Source organism: Epinephelus moara, chromosome 20 (assembly GCF_006386435.1).
Source record: "Epinephelus moara isolate mb chromosome 20, YSFRI_EMoa_1.0, whole genome shotgun sequence".
In the NCBI taxonomy this organism is placed as follows: domain Eukaryota; kingdom Metazoa; phylum Chordata; class Actinopteri; order Perciformes; family Serranidae; genus Epinephelus; species Epinephelus moara.
The window spans coordinates 33,389,691-33,403,462 of record NC_065525.1 but is presented as its reverse complement, the minus strand read 5'-3'; the positions used below and the strand labels follow the sequence as shown (position 1 = coordinate 33,403,462).

General features: G+C 41.0%; 1 protein-coding gene across 4 annotated transcripts in view; it reads right to left on the bottom strand.

The window, feature by feature from the left end:
• The window catches only part of mfge8b (milk fat globule EGF and factor V/VIII domain containing b), a 33,842-nt gene extending 29,738 nt beyond the window's left edge, over positions 1-4,104 (bottom strand). For all 4 annotated transcript variants that reach the window (XM_050072608.1, XM_050072609.1, XM_050072612.1 and 1 more), the window contains exon 1: positions 3,922-4,104. In XM_050072608.1, coding sequence (XP_049928565.1) covers positions 3,922-3,991 — 70 coding nt within the window. In that variant the 5' untranslated portion in view covers positions 3,992-4,104. The remainder of the gene's footprint in view (positions 1-3,921) is intronic.
• Between the last annotated feature and the right edge of the window lie 9,668 nt (positions 4,105-13,772).

Sequence of the window (13,772 nt, the reverse complement as noted above, 5' to 3'; positions counted from 1 at the left end):
TCATTATCAATTAATCTGCTGACTATTTCCTTGATTTGAAGGGTCAACATGTAGGATTGAGGAGGTATACTGGCAGAAATGAGTGAGTAAGTAGGGAGTGGGTTCTAATCAGTGGAGATTGCTATGTTGCATCATCATGTTTCTACAGTAGCCCAGAGCAGACAAACAAAACAATGGCTCTAGAGAGGGCAATTTGTGTTTTTGTATCAGCCACCGCAGTTTGCAGCTCCTCCACGACAAGATTATCAGAAAAACAGTGATTTTATTTAAAACGTGAAACCGCTTTATTCAGTGTCTCTTTACTGGTTTAAATCACCGGGTCTGTTTGATTTGGAGAGGAAGAGACCTCTGTGGATAATTCTGGTCCCGGTAAAATACTCCTTAATGTCGGGATCTTAAGTTATCAGAGAAAAAAGGTGAGAAACTATTAGCAAATGCTGGGCTCACGTCTCGTCTCCAACATGCCAAAAAGCGTTGGAGAAAAACTCATTTGAAAACACTGCTTTATTCAGTGATTTTACCGGTTTAAATCACCTGATCCATTTGTTTTGGAGAGGAGGAGACCTGGGAAAAATCCAGGATGTAATCAAAAAGTTGAAGAAGAGTACACTTGCAAGATAAATGTGACACTTTCTAATGTCACAATGGAGGGACAACTACGCAGGCTGATTTTAGCGCAGGTTGATTTTAGCGCTGCTCATCGTGGACTATATTGCTGTCATTGTTCATTTTAGTCAAACCGTTTGAAAAACAGTTTGAAAACGAGACGCGGCTCCAACTAGAAAACAATGTTTTGATGCATTGGATGTGCTGAATGTGCATATTAAGGCAGTACAGGAGGAGGTGCACATTAATAATCCTCCAGGACTGTAACATGCTCACGCTTGTTTATCCCAAACAATGCGTACTGCAAAGGCAGTTGGTTTGGATTGAGGTTCACCACAAACAAACCGCACTTAGGGAGGAAACGAACTTGAGTTTGATTGAACCCAAACAATCAGGGCAGGTGTAAAAGCACCCTGACACACTGTTCCTTTAAGTTATTAGTTTATTTGTCCATTAATTGTCAGAAAATAGTTAAAAATGCACATGATAATGTTCCAGAGTGACTTTTTCAAATGCCTTACTGTGGCCGAACAAGAGTCCAAACCTCAAATATATTGAAATTATTATTACACATGTTAAAGAAAAGCATTAAAACATCTCATTTAAGAGCCTGAGATAAGCTTTTCTGCTTGAAAATGACTGAAACAATTAATTGATTCATTAATTTGAATTGCTGACAATTCTGGCAATTGCTCAATCAACTAATTATTTCAGCTCTCACCCACTCCTCCGTTTAGTTGTTTCCAAGTAGACAGTCTTCCAAAACTATATTTAAATCCAGAATAATGAACTGTGTGAGACAGAGTGAGCCACAGCATGTGTTCAGTAATAAGAGAGACCTTATTTTTTAGAAGAAATGCTGTAAGCAAAAGAAAGGGGCAAGAGGAGTTTATAGAAAGTATAATTTCTCCATCACATCAGCCCAAATAGAAGTCACTGTACTATTTGACTGTTGCAGTGTAGCTGTGGAGAAGGTACAGCCATCACATCTGCAGGAAATTTACCTCCTGGTTAAGGAAGTCAGTTTACTGCCTGATATATTGGCAATTAGACCCTATCTTACACCCACAAGTTAATTTGCACCAATTCTAGCTGAAAAGTGTTTATATGCACCTGCCTAGATCCACAAATTACACACATACACACACTAAAGGCACGCCATTGGTCCAGCACCTGGCTATATTTAGCCCTGGTTCACTCAGTTGCCCTAAGTGGTCTTGTTGTGAGAAAAGTCTGCCTCAGCCCTAACACAGAACACCATTTTCCACTTCTCTCCCCTCAGCAGCGAACAGACAGGACAAGTAAACTACAACCTGCTGAAATGAGCGTAATCAGGTAAAACACAGGGGAGGAAAAACCTTCCCTCAGCTCTTATCCTGCCCTGTAAACATTTTGCATGACACAGCAGCAACAAGTCCCGTCCGTCGCCCCCTTCAGCTCCCTGACAGTGTGGAAAGGTCTCAGCGAGTGCTGTTGTGGGTGGAAGTTCACTGGCATGCCTGTGCTGGCAGCTGCATCCGGAAAAGTGACTCAACGTTGTGGTCAGTGCAACCACACCTATTCTCTACGGCCGTCCCGTCCCTGAGCCTCAGGGAACAAACACTTTGGGGGTGTGTGCTTCTCTTTAGGCAGCATACTATTTCAATTCAATGCAAACAAATAGGTAAACAAAAAGTGCATTAAACATTTATGTGAGTGATGCACTGGGGAAGATTTTGCAGCCTCTCTGTCACGCAAGTCTATATAAGGACATTGCAATAAAAAGACATGGAAATTCGTCTAAATCTAAGTTAAGCAGAATAGTTTGGGGTATCTGTAAAAATATATTTGGTTCTGTAACCTGGTTCCAAGTTAAGTAGCTGTGTTAATCTCCAAATTGAACAAATCCTCTAATCATCTTCATCCCATAATGAAGTCACATGCTTGCGTCTGCAGCCTGCAGTGAGTTGTCAACACAGTGGATGAATAGGAGCATTTAAACATGCACACACTACAGTGAAATGCGATAATTATTGTCCTGTCAACCACAGTGTTTTGTTTCAGCCTCTATTGTCTATATTGTCATATGTGGAGTCAGTTTGCTTATTTTCTGATCTTTGTCTTTGCCTTTTCTTGTTTAATTGATACCGTGTGTGTTTAGTGTTTTTGTGGGAACCCCTGGAAGACGGCGACGACTTTGTGAAAGCTACAGGGGATCTAAAAAAAGAATACAGAACAAAACTAATCATGTTATAAGGTTTTATAAGTGGATGTAATGCTGCATTCTGATTCAATAAAATGATTCTGAGCCCAAGTCATGAGCTCCATGTGCTATTGAGATGATCAACCTGGTGCTTCAGTTTACTTAATACACTGTCCTGCATATCTCTAATACAGAAAAGGAAAAACGACTGAAAAGGTGGCTGACCTTTGGATATGAGCACTGCTCCATGAGGCATTCCCTGCCATGAGTCCTAAGTCCATCAGACACAAAATACACAATCTGTCTTTCACACAGCACCAAACCCAAGTCATGAATTCTTCCCTTCTCAATGCTAAATGGAAAAAGGAACATTTCTACATTTGGAAAATACATCGTCACACCAAGAAAAACACTTGTGTGTGACATGTGATGCCTTCTCCTTGCCTGGTTTGGAGGCAGAAAGTGAAGGCAGGAGAATCAGGCCATTTTTAGTCTTTGTCCATCGGCCTAAATGTGTTTGATGCATGGAAATGCAAACAAAGCCCACTGCCAATGGCACTGGGTTAACACTGGACAAGTATAATAGCCAGTCTGTGTGGTGTGCTCCTTAAAGGGGGCACTCTGCACAACATTTACCCTGAGGTTTCGTTTCTGTAATCATGCATTCATACATAACAGGAGCATCTGGCCTACAAAACTCCAGATATTATTCCAAATGTTTTTTTTAAATTATACAAGGTGTCTGAACATTTAACTGACTAATATTTCAGATTCAGAGCCAAACAATGTCTCACTTATCACATTCCCACACGTCCTGTCCACTCATTCAAAATGAAGGATCCCTTGACATTGTGCACCTGGCTACTAATGCCCACTGCTCCGTTACTTTGGTGATGAATTGACGGCGCCACTTGTGCCAGGCTGACATTTAAATCACCACATACCAAACACACACTTGACGAATTAAAAAAAATAACAATATGAAGTACATTTCCACTCAGTAGTTTTGAAAACAGAGGGACAGAGAGTTACTTTAACGAGGAAACTCAACTGAAACATTGAACGCCTCATTAATAACGGACGTTAACGGGCGGCGGTTTGAACTGTAAACAAACACAAAAGAGGACACTTACCGTTTACCCCAAACACCAGACACGCTGTGAAAAGTTGCAGCCAAAGGAAAAAACTTCTCTGCTCCTTCATGGCTGCTGTTTGTCGCCAGTCGTTGTTCAGCTGCAGTTAATTAGTGAGTTAAAGGGACGACGGCAGGAGGACAGCGGCGCTCCGGACGTTGTTGCTTCTGTGGCTCGAGCTTGTTGTGCGGCTCTAAAACTCCCAGGCAGCAGGCGTAGAGCAGGAGCACGTGCGCCTCAGCTCTCAGCCAATCACAGCCTGGTAGTTTAATTGTAACTCCGCCCCCTCCTTCCCGCTGTCGGTGACCAAAAACAGCACACACACACACACACACACACACACACACACAGTGAGGGCAGTAATCACCCTGGAAACAAAAGAGGCGTTTATGGCTAATGTGCTGCATTTAATTAAATGGCATGATTAAGATCTTTGATATAAAACCACTGAGAGGAAAATGATTGGCCCCCTAATTTTGGCACAAAGCTGTGACCTAATTTAGTGTTTCCATGGGGCTACTTGAAGCTTACTTTTCTTTAATAAGATGTGGAAGAAGAAACCAGTGGTGAAATTAAACACTCAGTGTACTTAAACAAACTGTAGACCTACTGTACAAATCTGAGGTAGGCCACAATACCTTAGTGTTTCATGCCACTTTATATCTTGTACTTAGGCAGCAATACCAAAGTGTAGAAACAGGCTACTCTGTTGCAGTGTAAAAGTGTTGCATTTAAATTTTTACTTTATTATAAAAAGTACAAAAGCATTGGCATCAAATGATACTTAAAGTGCCAAAAGCACTCACTATGTATTCCTTTATTATTATATATATATTATTATTACAGAACTGTAACTATGTGTATGTGTATAATTAAAATCACTCTGTGATGTTGTCAAATAAATCTAGTGGAGTAGAATGTACAATATTTGCCTCTCAGGTGTAGTGGACTGGAAGCAGGGGCATGAATACACTGCTAAAAAAATTAAGGGAGCACTTGAATCGCACATCAGATTTTGATGAACAAATTATTCAAGTAGAAAGTCTTTACTGAACAAAATGATGTAACAACGGTCAGTGGAAACCAAATCATCAACCCACTGAGGCTGGATTCAAAACCACACCGTAAATTAAAATGAAAAATGCAATTCAAAGGCTGATCCAACTTCAATGAATGTTATCATGGCAACTCATATTATGACTCAGTAGTGTGTATGGCCCCTGCCTGCCTGTATACACTGGACAGATGCGGCGATACGTAACATCCCATAGGTGCTTGATTGGAATTAGGTCAGGGGAACGAGGGGGCCAGTCAATGGCATCAATGCCTTTGTCATCCAGGAACTGCCTACACACTCTGGCCACATGAGGCCGGGTATTGTCCTGCACCAGGAGGGACCCAGGGCCTGCCACACCAGAGTAACGTCTGACAGGCACTCTGAGGATTTCATCCCAGTACCTAACAGCAGTCAGGGTACCTTTGGCTATGACATGTAGGTCTGTGTGACCCTCCAAGGATCTGCCTCCCCAGACCTCACCAGACCACCCACCGCTATAACCGCTCATGCTAGATGATGTTACAGGCAGCATAACGTTCACCAAAGCATCTCCAGACTCTTTCACGCCTGTCTCATTTGCTCAGTGTGAACCTGCTCTCATCTGTGAAGAGAACAAGGTACCAGTGGTGGACCTGCCAATTCTGGTGTTCTCTGGCGAATGCCAGTCGAGCTGCACAGTGCTGGGCTGTGAGCAACGAATGATTCAGACTGCCACCTTGGAACTACACCTATGTTTTCTAAATTAAAATGGTGCTATTTGCTATAAAATGCACCTCTGTCATAAATTTCATTGCATTTCTTTTCTTTTCTTTTCCTCTGGGCCCATGGTAACTACCTTACGCCACTGACAAGAGGTATCAAGTAGCCTAGCATGACATGAAAATACTCAACTAGTATAAAGTGATAAGTACCCTAAACAAGGGTGTAGGTTTCATTTCAGCGGAGGGCAGGGGACAAGTATGGGGGTTAGGTTTGGGTTTGTCTGCCAGAAACTTTTGAGTGCCGATACGCCAATTTGTGCATTTTCTGCATCAATTTATGCTGCACATGTCTTTAATTTTGTCAAAATAATAGTCTTCTGCTACTTTCCTGTTTTTATTTGTGGGGGGAGGATGGCAAATACATATGTGCTAAATATTAAGGGGGGTGTGTCCCCTTGATTTTCCCCTGAGATCTACTCCCATAACCCCGAAATTGTAAGTTCAGTACCACTGCTGCTTTCCACCACTGCTTTGTGGGCCTACTTCTACTCCACTTCAGTGTAGAAGGAAATATTTATTGTAGTTTTTACTCCCAAAACATCTATTTAATAACTCTAAGTAAGATTTTAAATACCAAACATGTTAGGAGCTCATAGAATATTAATATTTATCTTGTGAAATGTTTTCAATGTAAGACCTTTACTTGTAGTTGGGAATTTTTCCAGTGTAAGGCCACCACTAGAAGAGTGACACGTTTGTATCTGAGGTTCATTCTTTCAGGTTTTCATATGTGAAATATTACATATACACCACATGTGCCATATTTACTACATGTGACATAGTGATCACTTCAAGTATGATTTTATGTCCCTCACAGAGAACAAAATTGAATCTATAGCTTGAAATGTGATGGCTTACACCTTACATGAACTGTCTGAAAACAACACATTCTCACTCCGATCTTGTCACATATTGACGTTTGGTCATGGCCCTTGCGTCCACATTGACGTGAAAGGTACCCTGGGTGTGTTGGTTGTTGATGTTCTGGGACGTTGTGTCAAGTTCTGCTTGCTACATGCATTGTCTTATTTCAAAACACACTTCCATTTTCACATGAAATTTACCATTTACTAACACTCTCTTTCAAAATAAATGCACTACGTCAGTACAATAATGCAAATTGACTTTTTTTTCCTGCAACAACTAACGCATGTGGTTGGGTTTAGGAAAAAGAACAGGTTTTTGAATCTTACAGGAGGCAAACACCACCCTCCCGGATAAAGGTCAGTGCAGATTGAGACCGGGTTGAGAACTACTTGAGGGATATCTGATTTCCCATTTCACATGTGAACAGCAAGATTGGATCACTAACTTGGAGAGATGGGCAACTGTCCTGGGGCTAAACCCCCCCAGGTGCTAACAGAATCCCAGTTTCATTGTATTTCAGATGGCTTTGTGTAACTTGATTAATTACACATTTGTTTAGGAATTTGAAGTACTTACTATGAATACAATGCCACTTAAATATTCCCCAATTCTGTGGCTCTGTCATTTATATGGTTCTGTGTCAAAATTTTAAGACTTTATTTTAGTGTTGACTGTGCTAATGTGGATCATATTCCCAAATGAAGTTTGGTTAAAACTGATGTAAATGTTCAATGTAAGATCATGCTTTCTTGGTCTATGAGTGGACTGTGGGACAGTTGGGAGGGAGGAACAATAAGAGACTGACAAAACACATTTACTACTGCTCACCCCCCCAACCTGGCCCTAGTATTAAATGTGGCAACTAAATAGTTAAATTACAGCTAATGGTAACATATGTACAGATTAAGTCTGTCACTATCTATACACTGAAATATGTTCTCAGGGTGTGTGAATTTACAGCAAGCACAACCCTTCAGTTTTTTTGTTCAGCAGCTGATTACAACTGACTTGTGTTGTTGGCCTGTTCTTATAGTTCTGGGAAAATTCCCATGATGGTGCCATGCATGAAATCCTCCTCTGAAATGCAGATTGAGGCCAGTGTTTTATTGTGGAAGGCCTAAGGGTTCATCTGTGGGCGTTTCTCAAGCCGAGATCCAGCAGTGGGTCAGAGTTGATTTCTGTGCTCTCGGATGGAGTGGGCGTGAGGTGAAAAATTGTTTTTAATGGGCGTGAGTTTGAGAGGGATGTCCAGCAGTGTCAGACCCTTTCTCATTCCTCCTGCATGGATGAATATGATTTAGTTGTAACTTTTCATCCTGCACCAAATTTAGGAGAAGCAGACTAAATATAACAACAGTCACGTGATTGTCAACTTTAGATGACACCTGCTTAATAGTCTTGGAAGTATCTTGCTGCTTCTCATCTTTACAACTCTTCCCCTGTGGTTTAAAATGTGTCATCTACAGTAGCAGAAACAATGTTCCCAGATGAACTCTACACACTTTGATTGGCAGGGTGAGATTTACCCTTCTGTAACCTAGTAACAAGCCGAAGTGAATTAAATGCAGCTTAAAGTGGTCTTACGCTCGGCGACTAGCTCACATACAGAAGAAAAGGGCTTCTGTGTTTCTATGGTCTGTTTTATCACATCTCCACGCTTCATTCGTCTCTCGGTTTTCACGCATGTTAAGATCAAATGCAGTTGAAAATGATCATTCAGTCTTGAAGCTAAACTGTGTTGAACCTATAGCCTTTCCTCTCACAGTCTGGACCAGGAACAAAAAAAGGAAAAGAAAAGTCATTCCCTCAAATGACCTTTTCCCATCAAAGCTAAATCTTCAACTGTATGCAGCAACACCAAACTCCTCTTATATTCCCACTCATTAGTTTGATGAGCAATAGTTCAGACAGAGGGTGAACATACTGTATGACGGGAGCTAAAGGACTCTGTGACCTCAACTTCTACTTGATGAAAGTAGTAGTAATAACATGAGAAAGAAAGTGCATACTATAGAAAGTCAAATATCTTGTAAAAGTTTTTCTTTCTTACTGTCCTTAGATTCCTTTCAGATGAACAAATGTAGGAGGTTATTTGAGGTATTTCTTATCAAGGCAAACCAAGGACATGGAAACTTACAGCAGCAGTATCAAAAGCTTCTTCTGTTCATTGGTCACACATATATGTTATGGGAAACCAGCATTTAAGAGCTGGTTAAAATGAATTAGCTCCCCTTATTGAACTAAAGATTGCTAACATAGATAGAACTGGAATGTCTTCTTTGAGTAGGTTTGAAGCAGTCGGGGTGAGGGTCAGCACCTCCAAATCTGAGGCCATGGTGGATTGCCCCCTACGGGTTGGGAAAGAGTTACTGCCTCAAGAGAGGGAGTTCAAGTATATTGGGGTCTTGTTCATGAGTGAGGGTAGAATGGAGCATGGGATGGAATGATTTACTGGTCCATCTATGCCCCAACCCTCACTGTGGTCATGAGCTCTGGGTAGTGACTGAAAGAATGAGGTCGCAGATACAAGCGGCCGAAATGAGTTTCCTCTGTGGGGTGGCTGGGCTCAGCCTTAGAGATAGGGTGAGGAGCCAGGAAATCCAGAGGGAGCTCAGAGTAGAGCCGCTGCTCCTTCGTGTCAAAAGGGGTCATTTGATGTGGGCATCTGATCAGGATCCTCTTGGGCACCTCCTGTTAGAGGTGTTCCAGACACGTCTAACTGGTAGGAGGTCCCGCGACACACCCAGAACATTCTGGAGGGATTACATATCTCATCTGGCCTGGGAACGCCCCCAGGAGGAGCTGGAAGGCATTGCTAGGGAGAAGGACGTCTGGGGTGTTTTGCTTGGCCTGCTGCCCCTGTGACCCCGCCCCAGATAAGCGGGGAAACAATTAATGGATGTTTTCAGTATATCAACTATTTTGGCAGTCCTGCAGTGAGGAATGTGATGTATACACCCTTCACTATATGATGTAACTAAATCATATGCATTGTAAAACATCAAAGACAGTTCTCCCATACTGAACACATTCATATAAGAAAAACAGAAACAGGCAGGGTACACCCTGGACAGGTCACCAGACTATCACAGGGCTGACACATAGAGACAGACAACCATTCACACTCACATTCACACCTACGGACAATTTAGAGTCACCAATTAACCTGCATGTCTTTGGACTGTGGGAGGAAGCTGGAGCACCTGGAGAAAACCCACGCTGACACGGGGAGAACATGCAAACTCCGCACAGAAGGGCTCCCCCAACCCCGGGTTCAAACCAGGAACCCTCTTGCTGTGAAGTGACAATACTAACCATTGCACCAAAGTGCCACCCGCTGTCGGGAACTACTGGAATATTAAGAGTGAGAAAGTCCATATAAACAGGTGGGTCAAATGAACTCCGAACTTTCACCCCTGGAGTCCGCTGTTCGGTTCCTGTGTGAATTTTCTAAACCTAACCTCATGCTTTTGTTGCCTGAACCTCAGGACTCAGCCTCAAAACAAGGTATTTACCGTACGATGTTAGCTTATTTGACAAAGACTTGAATGTAACAATTGTACCAACTGTAGCTTTAATGAAATTACCAAAGAAAAACACTAATATTAGACCAGTGGTTCCCAAGTGGTGGGTCCCAGTCCGAAAGTGGGTTGCAGGGTCCATTCTGAGTGGACCGCAAGTGACTGGAGAATGTATCATGTTTATATACAACACTTGATTTTGAGGTACAGTGAATTTCCAGTACAGGAGATTTATTTTGAAGTGCGGTTTCCTGCTGTAGAGTGACTGACTAACAGACAGCTACTTGACAGCAGCAAACAAGCTTGACAACAATGCCAAACATCATCATGACACTGAATATATTAAACTGTGGACCTTGAACTAATGACTAAGGAGAAATCTGGATCCTGTGGCTGCACCAGTTGGGAACCACTGTACTAGATAATACATTCAAAATGTGTGAGGAGAGTGTGTGGGAAAAACAGGCAGGCCCACAGATAACTTTTATCCCAGGTTGCCAGGGTAGATTATGATGGCCTTGTCTCGCTTCCTTCATTATCTGTCATGTTTCTACTAACCAAATGAAAACTAAAATGAACTGAAACTAAATAGAACTACATGAAACATACCATAGTGTTGGGTGCAGTGTGCACTCTTTTAAACCATATGCCTGTATACTGTATATATGTAGGATGTCTTCATACATTTCCAGCATTCAAGACAGACACCCATCCTGCCCCTAAGATATTTAACACGACCACATGACCAAACTCAGGCCTGAGAGCACATGAAAACAGCAGGTAGCTAACAACCACCACAAGCCTCAAAATGTCTGATATAGCTTTATAAAATGTAAAAAGTTGATGTGGACAGCAAACTGCAGGGATAAGAGATATTTTCTTCTCTTTAAGTGTCACTGTTTTCATCCCTGAAATGCAAATGCTTCCATCATGTTGACGTGTGCTTCAACAAAGACATTTAAACCCCTCTTGGATTCTTTTTTTTCCTCAGAAAAAGAGTGTCAGCAAAATCCCCTAAACTGTGAAACCCAACAGGCAGAAAACGTCTTTATCCGTACAGTCATGAAACCATAAGAACAGTCATGTGCACTGTGGGCTGGCTGACGAGAAGCAGCCGTCAAATGTGGTGAGACTCCAAAATGGCAGCGTCCTCTGATGTTCCCCTTCTATCACACAAAGCTTCTTCTCATGACCGACCTGCTCTAAGTCTGAGCCAGAGGATGAGGTTAATGATGGTTAGATGGAGCTTGAGTGTGACAGAAGCCGGTTTGATGCTAATCCTCCATGTGGAGCACAGCATAATCCTGTACACTCAAACCCTGAGAAAATGTGGTTTACCTAAAGAAGAGTGCGACATGAGAAACGTGTCATATATTTCATAAATCTATAGCTGCGATGTCAGTAAATTTTCACTTCTGTCTCCCACACCAAAACGAGATCAAGCACTCTTTCACTTCTGTCTTCCATCTGGAAACACCAGCGAGGATTCACACTTATAATCAACATCATGGATAAAGAAGTGAGAATGATCGAGGAGGGGAGAGTACATTCCTGTGGCGTCATTTCTCTGGAAGAAGAATAAAAGCTACAGTTCAACTGAAGCCCCATTTTGACGTTTCATAGTTCATAGAGCTGTTTTTGCCCAAATCAGTTCTGTGCCTCTCTAGTTTAGAATTAAACAAACAAAGTGTGTGTTTACACTGGATTGATAAGATGCCAAAAATTATGTAATTAGATACAGACGTGTGGACTTGTGTCGCATGACTTGACTCGAGTCAGACTCAAGTCACAAATTTGATGACGTAGTACTCAACTTGCCAAAATCAAAAAAGATTTGCAACTTGATTCAGACTTTAAAATCTCATAGCTACATTGGATTTAAGCCTTTTGACTTGAAAATGCTAAATAACTTCCCTCAGGCCCAAAGAGTAAGATATTGTTTAATTTATTTAATCTAATATAATTTAATTGAATGTATTTCCTGGATCAATTAACGTTAATGTTATTAATTCCTAACAAGTTGACACTTAATTCTTCAGATCTACTTAGTCAAAACCAACCTGACAGCATCCATCCAAGTTTTAGGAGAGAACCATGAAGAACTAACGTTATGTTATGTTGCTTTGCGATATGACACGACACATCACGTCACGTCACGTCACGTCACGTCACGTCACGTCACGTCACGTCACGTCTCGTCACGTTACGTTACGTCACGTTACGTTACATACAATTCTCTCTCCACTTTCAAATCCCGCCTCAAAGCTCGTCTCTTTCAAATAGCCCATTCAGTTTGACTCCCGTCCGTCTATCCACACATAGCCGCTATTTACACTACATTTTTTTTCACTGTAAACTTGTTTCTTGATTATATATTTGTTGTTATGTTATTATTATTTTTTTTATTCATTTTTATGTTACTTGATTCCTTCTCTCATTGACTTTATTAATCTGTTGTTATTTTCTCTACCTTTGCCTGTAAGGTGACCTTGATTGTCTTGAAAGGCGCCTATGAATAAAATGTATTTTTATCATTATGTTACTGAGCACCAGTTAGAAAAAATGATAGCAAGGATAATTTCATTCATGTGCAAAAATTGTAGCCTGGAAATCCATACCCAAATCTAGAAAGATTTAGGGTTAGGGTTAGACTCGCTGAGCAAATTCAAATTGTGCTCTGGCGAGAACTCTGGATTTCCAGGGTACAAAAACTGTGCAGTGGTCATCAAAAAGCAAATTGCAATATCCAAAACGTGCAGGTCAAAGAGGAAATGACTTCCAACTTTGTTTGACTTTTGAAGTTGCACAAAGAACAGAAAGTGGAGGCTCATATTAACATAGCTACAAGCTAATGCTTAGTTAGCGTTGCCGTTGAAAAAGCTTTCATGATTTTTGTATATTTAATACTGGCATTATAGTTGTTGAAGAGTGCATTCTGACTTGTTTAGGACTTTAACCTGACTTGGGACTTGCAGTTTTGACTCGGGACTTTAGTGCAGAGACTTGAGACTGACTTGTGACTTCAAAAGACGATGACTTTCTCCCACCACTGAAAAAATAAATCAAATGTTCAGTTGTGCACCTGTTCCTCTTTTTCATTCACCTTATGATGTTTTAAACCAAATAAGCATCAACTTCACTCATGAGTGCTGACTTTCTGTTGCTTCTTACATGTGGCTGTATTTGCGAAATAAAATAAAAAACAAATTAAAAGTATATTTTTATAAAGCCACAGCGACTCAGACCACCCACTTTCCACTATCCTCCATTGTCTACAGTTTTAAATAATATGATATTTAGAATATTATGATAGTAGCTTGGTAACTGCTATTAAATAATGTGATATATGTTCCCTGTCTGTGAAAATATAATGCCATATTTTCACATAATCACCTAATAACTATGTCACAAACAAAATATAATAAACCTATAATCATTTTTTTCAACGATCCTATACAATTATCAGTAAAAACTAAATTAAAATCATGATTTAGTCACAATGAATGAATAGTGAGTAGCCTACCGTTCATCACACTGTATGTCTCATTAGTGGATGGCGCCCTCCGGTGGTTAAAATACTCAGTGAAAGAGATTTTGACTCATCACTGCAAACTGCAATGACTCTCTAATTACTGCTCTACTGCA